The 15,000-nt window shown below is 43.8% G+C and overlaps 1 protein-coding gene and 1 long non-coding RNA gene across 2 annotated transcripts in view; one reads left to right on the top strand and one right to left on the bottom strand.

Annotated features, from left to right (window-relative positions):
- Positions 1-4,636: 4,636 nt before the first annotated feature.
- LOC138947456 (uncharacterized) lies at positions 4,637-8,343 on the top strand. Its single transcript, XR_011449666.1, has 3 exons — positions 4,637-5,409; positions 6,207-6,297; positions 7,635-8,343. It is a non-coding gene; the product is annotated as an uncharacterized lncRNA (long non-coding RNA).
- A 1,410-nt stretch (positions 8,344-9,753) lies between these two features.
- The window catches only part of LOC138946563 (thrombospondin type-1 domain-containing protein 7A-like), a gene marked incomplete at its 5' end in the record, with an annotated part of 24,246 nt that continues 18,999 nt past the window's right edge, over positions 9,754-15,000 (bottom strand). Inside the window, 2 exon segments of the mRNA XM_070318005.1 lie at positions 9,754-9,848; positions 11,059-11,068. Coding sequence (XP_070174106.1) covers positions 9,754-9,848; positions 11,059-11,068 — 105 coding nt within the window.

Here is a 15,000-nt window from a genome sequence, read left to right as displayed (position 1 = left end):
TTTACACGGGGAGGACGAGCCAAATCGTTTACACGGGAAGGACGAGACAAATCGTTTACACGGGAAAGACGAGCCAAATCGTTTACACGGGAAGGACGAGCCAAATCGTTTACACGGGGAGGACGAGACAAATCGTTTGCACGGGAAGGACGAGACAAATCGTTTACACGGGGAGGACGAGACTAATCGTTTACACGGGGAGGACGAGACCAATCGTTTACACGTGAAAGACGAGACAAATCGTTTACACGGGAAGGACGAGACAAATCGTTTATACGGGAAGGACGAGCCAAATCGTTTACACGGGAAGGACGAGCCAAATCGTTTACACGGGAAGGACGAGCCAAATCGTTTACACGGCGAGGACGAGCCAAATCGTTTACATGGGAAGGACGAGCCAAATCGTTTACACGGGGAGGACGAGCCAAATCGTTTACACGGGGAGGACGAGCCAAATCGTTTACACGGGGAGGACGAGCCAAATCGTTTACACGGGGAGAACGAGCCAAATCGTTTACACGGGAAGGACGAGCCAAATCGTTTACACGGGAAGGACGAGCCAAATCGTTTACACGGGGAGGACGAGCCAAATCGTTTACACGGGAAGGACGAGACAAATCGTTTACACGGGAAGGACGAGACAAATCGTTTACACGGGGAGTACGAGCCAAATCGTTTACACGGGGAGGACGAGCCAAATCGTTTACACGGGAAGGACGAGACAAATCGTTTACACGGGAAGGACGAGACAAATCGTTTACACGGGAAAGACGAGCCAAATCGTTTACACGGGAAGGACGAGACAAATCGTTTACACGGGGAGGACGAGACAAATCGTTTACACGGGAAGGACGAGACAAATCGTTTACACGGGGAGGACGAGACAAATCGTTTACACGGGAAGGACGAGCCAAATCGTTTACACGGGAAGGACGAGCCAAATCGTTTACACGGGAGGACGAGCCAAATCGTTTACACGGGAAGGACGAGACAAATCGTTTACACGGGGAGGACGAGACACATCGTTTACACGGGAAAGACGAGCCAAATCGTTTACACGGGAAGGACGAGCCAAATCGTTTACACGGGAAGGACGAGACAAATCGTTTACACGGGAAGGACGAGCCAAATCGTTTACACGGGAAGGACGAGCCAAATCGTTTACACGGGGAGGACGAGCCAAATCGTTTACACGGGAAGGACGAGACAAATCGTTTACACGGGAAGGACGAGCCAAATCGTTTACAAGGGAAGGACGAGCCAAATCGTTTACACGGGGAGGACGAGCCAAATCGTTTACACGGGAAGGACGAGACAAATCGTTTACACGGGAAGGACGAGCCAAATCGTTTACACGGGAAGGACGAGCCAAATCGTTTACAAGGGAAGGACGAGCCAAATCGTTTACACGGGGAGGACGAGCCAAATCGTTTACACGGGAAGGACGAGACAAATCGTTTACACGGGGAGGACGAGACAAATCGTTTACACGGGAAGGACGAGACAAATCGTTTACACGGGGAGGACGAGACAAAACGGTTACACGGGGAGGACTGAGCCTTTACGTTGTAATTCAAATAATCCGATACACATAAAAAAAAAATGATGCTCTAAAAAGAAGACAAAATAACAACATAATGTGACCAACGGCTTAACATAAAAAAACGAAGTAGATGTTTCTGAACAAGATTAAACTTGATGATGATGATGATACATTGTAGACGGATGCATGTTATCGATTAAAAGCCCCAGAATGATGTGCTTGGCAAAAAAAAAAAAAAAAAAAAAAAAAAAAAAAAAAAGATTAAACTTACTTTAGCATTAGCAACGAGATGGCAGACGGGTTTTTTTTCTTCCGAAAAGAACATCGGGGGAGAAGAAGGCATTAGAACAAGACTATGATGAAGGAACAAACACAGGAGGACGAAGAAAGGAAGAGGGCTGAAACAAAAACACTGCGGAAAGAAACATGAAACAAAACGAAAACCTTTTGAAATTTAAACAAAAAGTTTGCGGAAAGTCAATCAATATGAGGCTTATATCGCGCGTATTCCATGGGTACAGTTCTAAGCGCAGGGATTTTTTAATTCTTTTTATGCAATTTATATCGCGCACATATTCAAGGCGCAGGGATTTATTTATGCCGTGTGAGATGGAATTTTTTTACACACTACATCACGCATTCACATCGGCCAGCAGATCGCAGCCATTTCGGCGCATATCCTACTTTTCACGGCCTATTATTCCAAGTCACACGGGTATTTTGGTGGACATTTTTATCTATGCCTATACAATTTTGCCAGGAAAGACCCTGTTGTCAATCGTGGGATCTTTAACGTGCACACCCCAATGTAGTGTACACGAAGGGACCTCGGTTTTTCGTCTCATCCGAAAGACTAGCACTTGAACCCACAACCTAGGTTAGGAAAGGTGGGAGAAAATTGCCAACGCCCTGACCCAGGGTCAAACTCGCAACCTCTCGCTTCCGAGCGCAAGTGCGTTACCACTCGGCCACCCAGCCCTGCGGAAAGAAACATGAAACAAAACGAAAACTTTATGAGAGAAAAAAAAATTGCGGAAAGTCTGATAATATACATGTATAAACCACAGTTTATTTGTTTATATTCCAAATGAAAAAAAAAAAACCCAGCAAAACAGGCAGAGAGCCAGCCAGCTAGTCGAGGCAGCGTTTGCGTTGCTAAGGCCCCCCCCCCCCCCCATTCCCCACAATCCACATCCTCCCCATCTACTCTATAATACGTTATTTGTATGTTTGACCAAAATTTGGCCTTTTACCCGGATCGAGACAGCCATCGGTCGAGGTGAACAATGACTGTCGAGATCTGTGTAAAATCTCATATTTTGATTACAAATACAAATAACATTTATGTATCGATCAATTTTTGTTAGAATCCCTTTGTAGTTTTTAACGATTTAACACACACAAGCATGCATTCTTTTGTCGTCTCGGCTAGCCGCCTAAATATGAGTTTTTGTCGTACTATGACGTCACATGGTTGAAAGAAGAAAATGCCAGTACTCAATCGATGCCTACTGGACCTAAACGACGCTCATTTTCTTCCAGACAGACAAATATCATTGGTATAACCCCCTGTCACCCGCAAAGCGTCAGTTCCAGTCCAAACTCTTTTCCTCAGAAGATTTATAGCTGTGGGCCGTTAGCGCTGCACAAACGTTTATAAAGCACGTTAGATTTATGACGCGAATGCAGAATGCTTATAACACACCTCAAATTTATGACGCGAATACAGAATGCTTATCAAACACGTCAGGTTTATGACGCGAATGCAGAATGCCACGTCCGATTTATGACGCGAATGCGGTCATCTAGAATGCGCTCTCATATCTCACCCAAAGTTTATCTTCTGTTCACCAATACAGACTGCGATAATATTTTGTGTCTCTCGGCGCAAACATTGCAAGGAAGCCGTTCGGGCACAGATAATGATTACCAATATTTTGTGTTGTTGTTTTTGTGGAACCCGTGATGAAAGGGAGGAGGCTGGAGGCTGCTTTCTAAAAAAAATTATCTATTTGATTTAATTCAGTGTGTTTTTAAGCCTATTTTTTCGGAAGGTGGGAGGGGGATGTATAAAAGTACTTTCGAGAGGGCGGGAAACGGGTATTTATTTTAAAGATCGCATCACGCAGGGAATCCTTTTGCGGGTATTTGTATTTCCACATTATTTTCTCTCTCTGTCTATCTATTTCCCTCTTTCTATGTCTCCGTCTCTCTCTCTCTCTCACTCTCTCTCTCTCTCTCTCTGTATCTCTCTCTCTCACACGTACACACACACACACACACACACACACACACACACACACACACACACACACACACACGCGCGCACACACATACACACACACACACACACATAATATATATACACACACACACACACACACACACACACACACACACACATAATATTAACACACACACACACACACACACACACACACACATAATATACACACACTCACACGCACACACACACACACACACACACACACACACGTCTTCAAACACACATCTACAAAGAATACTTTATTTCCCTCTTGTTTGGCAAGCAGAATGTATGTTTATTTCCTTTTACTTTCTCTCTTTCTCCACCCTAGATAATGTTTCTCCGTTGTTACAACCTCTTCTCAAAAAAATCTCTTTAAATGCCAATCCCCCTCACCCTTTTACACTGATCACCCCACCCCACCCCCCACCCCAACCCTCACCCCATCCTTCTCCGAACATCTTATTTTTCCCATATTCAAACATTGCTGTCAAAATCAATAAGCTGATGCTCCTTCACTGCTTGCCCCTTCTCTTGTTACATATCTGTCAATATGTCAGTGGTCACTGGAAACCAATACAATCAAATCCCTCTAAGCTGTGCAAGGATGTCATATGGGATTCTATGACAGGGTAAAACAAAATGGGAAAGTTTGGAGTAAACAAACGGATAGAGAGAGAGAGAGAGAGAGAGAGAGAGAGAGAGAGAGAGAGAGAGAGAGAGAGAGAGAGAGAGAGAGAGAGAGAGAGAGAGAGAGAGAGAAAGAGACAGAGAGAGAGACAGAGAGAGACAGAGAGAGAGACAGAGAGAGACAAGACACCAAAACAAACACTGTACATAAGGAAGACGTGGAACTTGCGAAGAAAATGCGAAAAAGTGTTTGTGGGTTATCGTCCCTAGTCACATGCTGGCGGCGAAAACAAAATGGCGGATCGCGTAGGTACCGATCGTGTGCGAGGTGGTGGTAAATTGTGCTCGCCTTTTTGTTGCAAGAACGCCCGTTACAAACAGAGCTGCTTCGGGAAAACTTTCCACAAGTTCCCTACAGAAGAAAAAAGGTGGGTTGTGCAGTGATTATTTCATCAGGTTTACCTTCTTCAGAATGAGAATGCAATGGCTCGAGTCAACTCACTCAGTAGACTACAGCGTCAGCGAGTACTTACGACTGTGAGTGTGAGTCAGCAGTCAGTACAAAACAACAGTTTACACTTGATGACAAACCCGTGGGCATATTTGCCGAATCCTTTATCAAACCTTGCTTACGGGAAAACTACAGTACAAATTTAGGTACATCACTCATCCGTTTTGCGTTCAGGCAGAGCGTTAGACTTAGACTGAAGATCTGATTTAGCTTTTTTTGTCTTTCCTTTTTGCTTAGTTTAACAATAACATTGTTGTTTTTATTGTCAAACTAGGTGCAGAATATGGATGCAATTCACAAGGCGAGAGGACTTTGAAAAGCTGCAGCCAGCTGATGTTCAAGGTCTCAAGCTTTGTACTGATCACTTTGAGGCCAACCAGTAAAACAATCCTGCAGAGAGGATCACTTGTGTGGAATGCTGTCCCGACATTGGTTGCAGTGCCCAATCCACCACCGAAGGTTATTTATTTATTGGTTTTAGGTTTTTGCAAACCAAAGAAGCACACTATTAAATGCAGGTTGAGTAATGACAAGTTTGAGGCTGATGTAAGAATTGAAAAAAACAGCATTGTTCCCATCAAATAATGCCTGTTTGCATTTAGTGCAAAAAATGATAAGGCCAACAAAAAAAAAGTTACTTATTTTGGATCGACGTCTTGATTATGATGATATGATGAACTTATTTTGCCAAAAAACAGCCCCAAATGGCAAAAAAGGTATAGGGTCGGCGTCAACAACAAAAAAGTTGTATGTTTCTGGTCACCTGACCCTACCTATGTTTTCCCGACGACCCTAGACTTTTTTTTTTGCATTTTCAAAAATAAAAGGGGTATTCGAAAATCAATTGTTTTCCTGTTTTTCAACAAAATAAGTTAAAAAGATGGTTTAAAAAAAAAAAAGTTTAGAAAAAAAATCTCCACCTTTAGTCATGTTAGGTCACAAAAAAATTCTGTTTAAGGTAACATAGGCCCCCCCAAAATAGCGTCGGTAGGTCGGCTTTTTATTTTTGTATTTTAGCCATCTGAATATTTTAATTTTATTTTTTAATGCCCCCAAAAAGTCTAGGGCCGGTGGGAAAAAAATAGGGTCGGTCCGGATACCGTAAACAGATTATTTTTTGTTTTGCCTTACCAGAAACATACACTTTTTTGTGTGGCCTAAGACCAATGCCATTAAATTGGGAGAATTGTTTCATTCAATCATTGTGACTGGGTGTTGGTTGTGAGTTTGTCAGTTAAAGAGCTGTGCATTTGCAGGTTGCTAGTGGGAGGAAGCCACCATCGCAAAGGGTAGCTACAAATGAAGCCAGCACCGACCTGTCGCCTGATGCACAAATTGTTCAACCAGGTAAGAGATTTTTAACCATGAAGAACACCCTGACATCAAAAAATGTTTAAACCCATCCATTACATAGTTGATAATTGCTGTATAGGGTGACGGGCGCTGTGGCGGGGTGGTAAGACGTCGGTCTATTAACTCGGAAGGTCGAGGGTTCGAATCCCGGTCGCGGCCGCCTGGTGGGTTAAGTGTGGAGATGTTTCCGATCTCCCAGGTCAACTTATGTGCAGACCTGCTAGTGACTTATCCCCCTTCATGTGTACACGCAAGCACAAGACCAAGTACGCACGAAAAAGATCCTGTAATCCGTGTCAGAGTTCGGTGGGTTTTAGAAACACAAAAATACCCCGCATGCTTCCTCCGAAAGCGGCGTATGGCTGCCTAAATGGCGGGGTAAAAACGGTCATACACATAAAATTCCACTTGTGCAAATAAATGAGTGCACGTGGGAGTTTCAGCCCACGAACGCAGAAGAAGAAGAAGCTGTATAGGGCGGATGCATGGATGGATGAAATTGTACCTGTAGTTCCCACACGTAAAGATGGGAAACATATCCTGTTAGAGGCATGGTGTAACAAGAAACAATTAGGATTGGATTGGATTGGATAAGATTTACAGTCCAGTGAGGTTACCCTCATGGAAATTCGGGCTGCTTTCTCCCCGGGGAAAGCAAGCTGCCATACATACGGCGCTACCCATATTTTTTTTTCCCTGCATGCGTGTATTCATGTTTCCTGAGACTTAATGCCGTGTGAGATGGATTTTTTTTTACTTTATTCCAAGTCCCACGGGTATTTGATGGACATTTTTATCTATGCCTATACAATTTTGCCAGGAAAGACCCTTTTGTCAATCGTGGGATCTTTAACGTGCACGCCCCAATTTTAGTGTACACGAAGGGACCTCGGTTTTTCGTCTAATTAAGTGGCTCTATTCCCATCTCCCCCCCCCCCCCCCTTTCCCCGTCGCGATATAAGCTTCGTGGTTGAAAACGACGTTAAACACCAAATAAAGAAAGAAAGAAAGAGGCATGGTGTGTGAGGAGTTTACCTGGTACTGTTGTCCTAATCAATCAATCAATCAATCAATATAAAGCCTATATAGCGCGTATTCCGTGGGTACAGTTCTAATGGCCTCGCCCATTCAGTACCAAACAAGGTCAATTCCATCATTGTTCCACATCGTATCCATAGTTGCTAATACACTTCATTTCTGGCCTGCCTTCCTACGCTATTGTTTATTTTCATTTTGTGATTTAATTACACGTGTTTTAATTTCTTCCAGGTTGTAACTTGTTATGGTTATGTTATTTTATGTGTGTTTTGTGTGTGTGTTTTCTTTTTTAGATGACATTCAGGCGATCCTGGAGGACATAGGATGTAAAGCATCAAAGTCGTCATCCTCCCCATCCCCTCGTGAAGCGGAACTTCGGCAGAAGGTCAACAAACTGAGGAGCAAGGTTTTCCGATTAGAAAAGAAAACGATGGAACCCCGTGTAAAACGAGCGAGTAAATTAGCCAAGCCTCCCAAGAAAGACTTTGTAATAGAACAGTTGTCTCATATATTATCAGGCGAGGCGAGCTATTTTGCCATTTATGCCTGTTACATATTTACCGGTTATCTGCTGCTGTGTCCAATCCTGGCAGAGACGGAACGCATGTTACCAAGGAGCCGAAGGAGAGTCGATGAGATGAGAGAATGTGATTAACAATTGCCAACTCTCTCCGTACAAAGAGGGTCCAAAATTGTATCAAAATATAGATGGTAGGGAATTCAAAATAAAAAAAGACAATAGACAAAACATGTACTTCGGCTCATAGAGCCTTCTTTAATTTTTGACTCATTAAGTCCATGCTCCGAGAGTCCTTTTTTTAATTTTGAATTGCCTACCATCTATATTTTTATACATTTTCAAAAAGATTCAACAGTCACCTTCCGTTATTCTTGAACTTGGCTATCCCAGCCTTACCTCAACATTCGATATTCCTGTGATATTTTTGACGTAAAATCAATTTTTACTGTAAAACTCTTCGGCAAGAGAATTGGTCCAAGCAAACAAATAATAAACTTAAGATTTTTCCTGATATTTCCGATCAATTGCCTATGGTTTTATTTAGCTAAAAGATTCAAACGTCACACCTATGACTCATGGCTATTTTTAAGGGGGGAGTAGCATCCCTGGTGTGTTGTTTGTGATGTACATGTACCTTTTAGTCTGTTTACATTAACATAGGCACACAAAAAGAGGGTCGGTAGGTCGGCTTTTCTTAATTTTTTTTTTATAACCATCTTTTTAATTTATTTTGCAAAAAAACAGGAACAAAATTGATTTTTTTTCTTTTTCTTTTTCTCCAAATGCCAAAAAAAAGTCTAGGGTTGGCGGGGAAAAATAGGGTTGGTCGGGATACCGTAAACAGACTATTTTGCTTTGTTTTGCCTGAGCAATGACTAACAAACTTTCTTTAGGGTCTGACATTGTATATACTATACAATTTTTAGGGTATTAACTAAATACATGTATACAGTTTTTGATTCCTTTTATACTTTTTCACAAATTAGCCCCCCCCCCCCTTTTTTTTTGTAGTCTGCCCTGGGGGCGGGAGGTCTCCTAATTTCGGTTTCTAGGGTCACCTTATGCTTCCCCATGAGCTGAGAACTTAATTTAAAATGGGCTTCGATTTTTTTTTTGTATTTTGTAATTGTGCCTTTGTCCAGTCACATGATTTCACTTTGTACTTAAAAACTTGGCACTGTCATCATTTATTGCTATTTATTGTTCAGTTGTTCAGTATTTATTGCTATTGGGCATCAGTTGTTCAGTTGCCCTCTTTCGAATGAGCCATGCATGCATTATGGATGTGTTTAGCGAATTGGGATACCTCAAGCAATGTAAAAGAAGAAACAATGTGAAGCAAACATATAGCACCAAATAAAATAACCGAATCAGAATGGAAATTTCTTCAGTGTATGTGTGTGTGTGTGTGTGTGTGTGTGTGTTTGCCGTTTTAAATACCGAAAATGTGAAAATAAAGCAAGTCACAACATGAGAAAGATCGACTGTACTAGTCATGACAAAGCAGGCGACAGCCAGGTCAGCATGTAGAAAAGGGGAATAACTCGTATTTAGCCATTCTCTTTTCTAAGCATGCCCAATGAGGAAGTTATCCTTCTTCCCATTGTAGTTTCTTTGACCAAAAGCAGCCAGTCAAGCCAGCCAGCCAGACGCACTGTGTTCATAGTCCTGGCAGCTAATGAAACATTTGGGACCACAAAGACAGACATAAAGGCTTAAAGCTAGCTAGCCAGCCAGCCAGCCAGCCAGCCACTCACCTTGTTCATAGTCCTGGCAGCTGACGAAGCACTTGGACCACTGTGACCATTGGAACAGAGACAGACAGACAGACGGACGAACAGACTGACAGAGACGCAAAGAGCCAGCCAGCCAGCCAGCCAGACTCACCTTGTTCATAGTCCTGACATCTGATGAAGCACTTGGACCACTGTGACCACCTTGACAGACGGCATTCTCCTGGACAGGGCACGTGACATGTACGTCGCGTCTGCAACAAAGAACAAAATCTCAAATATAAAGAACAAGAGCAAGTACAGGTTGTCTAATAATGATTCAGAATTAGTATTTCGCTAGTAGCAACTGTAAAAATAGCAGCACAGGGACGTTTCTGGTACGTAATGAAAGAGGACTATTTTTATATCTACTCAAAAAATCAAATAATATAACTGAATCTCGTCTTCCCTATTTTCAGTTTGACAATGACCGCATGAGACATCGAGGCTCCCAAAATGTGTCAGAATTCAGTGTCACACCAACTGAAGTAAAGACAGCCTCTCGTGATCTTTTCTGAGTCAGGATTATAAAAACAAAAAATTGCAAAGAACGTAATTTTGTTCGTGATATTACATAAAAATCTTTTTTTTAACTGGGCTTTTCCCGTGATTAGAAGAACATTTTATAAGTTCAACCTGGTGTGTTTCTTTGTTGTTGACTTGGACAGACTGAGTTTCTCCACACCTAGAGTGAGGGATTCTCAGTGGGGCGACCACCCGCAACCAAGTGCGTCCCCAGGTGGCGGACAGGGGAATAGCTCACAGATATGGGGGTTAGCTAGGCTCGACTGGACGAATAAGCAGTCGCAGACCAACTGGCGGTGATCCTACCAGGAGAGGGGCGGGGCAACAGGTTAATTGCTCTGTTTTCCCCCATGAAATACCCTATGTATCCTATGACGGGTTCATCACGCGGGCAAGAGGCGCGGTAAAACCTCTAGCTACGGGGTGGGATCCTCGGAGAAACAATCCCCCCTGTGCTCCCAGGGTAGGACATATTAATTATGGGCCAGGAGCTAAGGGTGGGGCAACCCCTACAGCAAACCTAGAGGGCTCAAGACGGAGGTATGGAGCCTGCATGGCGTTTCTCGAACCAATCACTTTTTGTTGGTTTGTTTGCTTAACGCCCAGCCGACCACGAAGGGCCATATCAGGGCGGTGCTGCTTTGACATATAACGTGCGCCACACACAAGACAGAAGTCGCAGCACAGGCTTTATGGCTCACCCAGTCACATTATTCTGACACCGGACCAACCCGTCCTAGCACTAACCCCATAATGCCAGACGCCAGGCGGAGCAGCCAGTAGATTGCCAATTTTAAAGTCTTAGGTATGACCCGGCCGGGGTTCGAACCCACGACCTCCCGATCACGGGGCGGACACCTTACCACTTGGCCAACCGTGCCGGTAAACCAACCACTGTACCACGCATCCTCTGCCATCATGACACAATAATACAATGTTTAAACCAAACGTATGTTACGTAAGTGTGGTCGCCTCTACTTAACTTGCATGTGTATGTTACTATTGTTTTTATTCTTCCTCTTTCCCAATTCTTTATTTTTCTTTTCTTTACAACTGAACAAAGAAACGGACAGACACGAAGAATCCTTTGTTTTCCCAGTTTTCACAGTATTCTTCACGATTAAGCACTCGAATCTGTCACAGACAGACAGACAGACAGACAGACAGACAGACAGACAGACAGACAGACAGACAGACAGACATACAGACAGACAGACAGGTATAGACAGACAGACAGACAGACACATAGACAGACAGACAGACAGACAGACAGACAGACAGACAGACAGACAGACAGACAGACAGACAGACAGACAGACAGACAGACAGGTAGACAGACAGACAGACAGACAGACAGACAGACAACCAGACAGACAGACAGACACATAGACAGACAGACAGACAGACAGACAGACAGACACATAGACAGACACATAGACAGATAGACAAACAGATAGGTAGACAGACAGACAGACAACCAGACAGACAGACAGACAGACAGACAACCAGACAGACAGACAGACACATACACAGACAGACAGACAGACAGACAGACAGACAGACAGACAGACAGACAGACATACACAGAGAAACATGTACACTCACATGCACATATAAATTAATAAACCATCTACGTCACCGAAACATTCAAGGATAAAAAGACACAAGGAGAGACAGACACATAGCCAGACAGACACATAGCCAGACAGACACATAGCCAGACAGACACATAGCCAGACAGACACATAGCCAGACAGACACATAGCCAGACAGGCACATATCCAGACAGGCACATAGCCAGACAGACACATAGCCAGACAGACACATAGCCAGACAGACACATAGCCAGACAGACACATAGCCAGACAGACACATAGCCAGACAGACACATAGCCAGACAGACACATAGCCAGACAGACACATAGCCAGACAGACACATAGCCAGACAGACACATAGCCAGACAGACACATAGCCAGACAGACACATAGCCAGACAGACACATAGCCAGACAGGCACATATCCAGACAGGCACATAGCCAGACAGACACATAGCCCCAGACAGACACATAGCCCCAGACAGACACATAGCCCCAGACAGACACATAGCCAGACAGACACATAGCCCCAGACAGACACATAGCCAGACAGACACATAGCCAGACAGACACATAGCCAGACAGACACATAGCCAGACAGACACATAGCCAGACAGACACATAGCCAGACAGACACATAGCCAGACAGACACATAGCCAGACAGACAGGCACAGAAAAACACAGAAAGACACAGACATTCATACACACACGCAACCCCCCCCCCCCCCCACACGCAACCCCCCCCCCCCCCCCCCCCCCCCCCCACACACCTCCAAAAGCACACCCATACGCGGGTACGTTAGCAGTATTTGTTTTGCATTCTAATTTCAAATATCGTATCATTGTAAGCATTTATGTATCAAGAGAATAAAATATTCTCTATTCTGTTTTATCCCAACCCCCTTCGCTTTTCCCACGCATCCACTCTCTCCCATGTACACGCAATCTTGCGAACGCCAGGGGTTTAAATAAAGCTTGATGTGAAACTGCGCATGCGCAGCCGTTTCAGTTTCTCTTTATCTGGCTGCTTTTTGACTGGAACTTCTGTCTGTAATGGAAGCTGAGTGCTTAAAAAGTGGGATCCTTGTCAGAAACTGATGGAGATGCTTAATTGCTCGTAACAAAACGCACGGGCCCAGCAAAATACAATTCTTGATGAAACGTAAAAAAAGGAATGGGGGAGGGGATAGGTGTGTAGGGCATAGGAGAGAGAGAGAGAGAGAGAGAGAGAGAGAGAGAGAGAGAGAGAGAGAGAGAGAGAGAGAGAGAGAGAGATAGAGAGAGAGAGATAGAGATAGAGAGAGAGAGAGAGGAGAGAGAGAGGGGGAGGGGAAAGGGGAAAGAGGGTGGGGGGGGAGAGAGTCAGGGGGGGGGGGAGGATAGAGAGAGAGAGAAAGAGAGAGAGAAAAAAGAGACAGAGACAGAGATAGAGAGATGACTTGATGAATGGATAGAGAGATATGTTTGAAGGGAGAAAAAGAAGTGGGTATTGGTATTGTTGGGCGATACGCGCGTGAGACGATATGATAGTCAGACAGACACACAGATAGACTGATCAATCTTAGACAGATAGATAGATCAATAGAAATATAGATATATAGATAAGGAGTGGATGAAGAGCAAGAAAAAGAAATGCCATGTGGATGGTGATGATGATGATGGTGATGATGATGACGATGATGATGATGATGATGATGATGATGATGATGATGATGATGATGATGATGCGGATGATGCGGATGATGACGATGATGGTGACGATGATGATGATGATGATGATGATGATGATGATGATGATGATGACGACGACGATGACGACGACGACGATGATGATGATGATGACGATGACGACGACGATAACGATGACGATGATGGTGATCAGGAGGAGGAGGAGGAGGACACGGGAACAAGAACAATAATAACAAGAAGAACAATAATAGAAAAAGAAAGATCCTAGGTCGAAATGGAGAAGACAGAGGAAGAAAAACAGGATTGGGGAAGAAGAAGAGAAGCAAAGAATGCGCAATAGAAAGAGGAAGAGAATCAGAAGAAAGGATTAGGGAAGGGAAAAAGAAGAAATAACGAGCCAGAAAGCTAGGGGATATAGCAATCAGGCAAATGAGTTTCCAATTTTCTCCATGTTCCTTTGAAATAGCCTCCAGCCATCGTAATCTCTCACAGGAGAGATCACGTAATCAATCATTAGGGAACGAAAACATTGTGAAATAACCCCCCCCCCCCCCAAAAAAAAAAAAAAAAAAAAAAAAAAAATTAAACAACAACGGTGTTGGGGTTGTGTGTGTGTGTGTGTAGGGGGGGGGGGGGGGGCAGGGGAGGCTTGAATAGTGTAATCCAAGACATATTTCCATCGAACTGTCCTCATACAAAGAGTACTGGGGAAAGCTGCTTTTTGTTGGAAGAAATGCTTTCAGGTCCGGAGCATTACTGAAACCCAAGTGCTTTCTTTTCTTTCTTTCTTTATTTGGTGTTTAACGTCGTTTTCAACCGTTCAATGTTATATCGCGACGGGGAAAAGGGGGGGGGGGGGGAGATGGGATAGAGCCACTTGTTAATTGTTTCTTGTTCACAAAAGCACTAATCAAAAAATTGCTCCAGGGGCTTGCAACGTAGTACAATATATGACCTTACTGGGAGAATGCAAGTTTCCAGTACAAAGGACTTAACATTTCTTACATACTGCTTGACTAAAATCTTTACAAACATTGACTATATTCTATACAAGAAACACATAACAAGGGTAAAAGGAGAAACAGAATCCGTTAGTCGCCTCTTACGACATGCTGGGGAGCATCGGGTAAATTCTTCCCCCCAACCCGCGGGGGGTAAACCCAAGTGCCTCCTAAAAATCGCCATGTTTTCTCCATTTGATTTGCTGACTTTTTACAAATTGTTCAGTTTCAGCGTTTCCCAAACAGAGAGTTTTTTCCCAGACAACATCCAGAATAACTGTTGCAAACGCCATTAGAGGGAAATCTATTACTGCCTTGTGTCAAAGATACTGTCCTTCCCATGCACGCGAACACATATGTGTCCAGCTGTTTACATAGGGCAAGATCTTCCTTCTACGTGCATGGACATATAACAAGGACTGGGTGGCCGAGTGGTAATGCACTTGCGCTCGGAAGCGAGAGGTTGTGAGTTCGACCCTGGGTCAGGGCGTTAGCAATTTTCTCCCCCCTTTCCTAACCTAGGTGGTGGGTTCAAGTGCTAGTCTTTCGGATGAG

Source organism: Littorina saxatilis, linkage group LG14 (assembly GCF_037325665.1).
Source record: "Littorina saxatilis isolate snail1 linkage group LG14, US_GU_Lsax_2.0, whole genome shotgun sequence".
Classification (NCBI taxonomy): domain Eukaryota; kingdom Metazoa; phylum Mollusca; class Gastropoda; order Littorinimorpha; family Littorinidae; genus Littorina; species Littorina saxatilis.
Note: the sequence above shows the minus strand (reverse complement) of the source record. Positions and strands in the feature narration are given on the sequence as shown.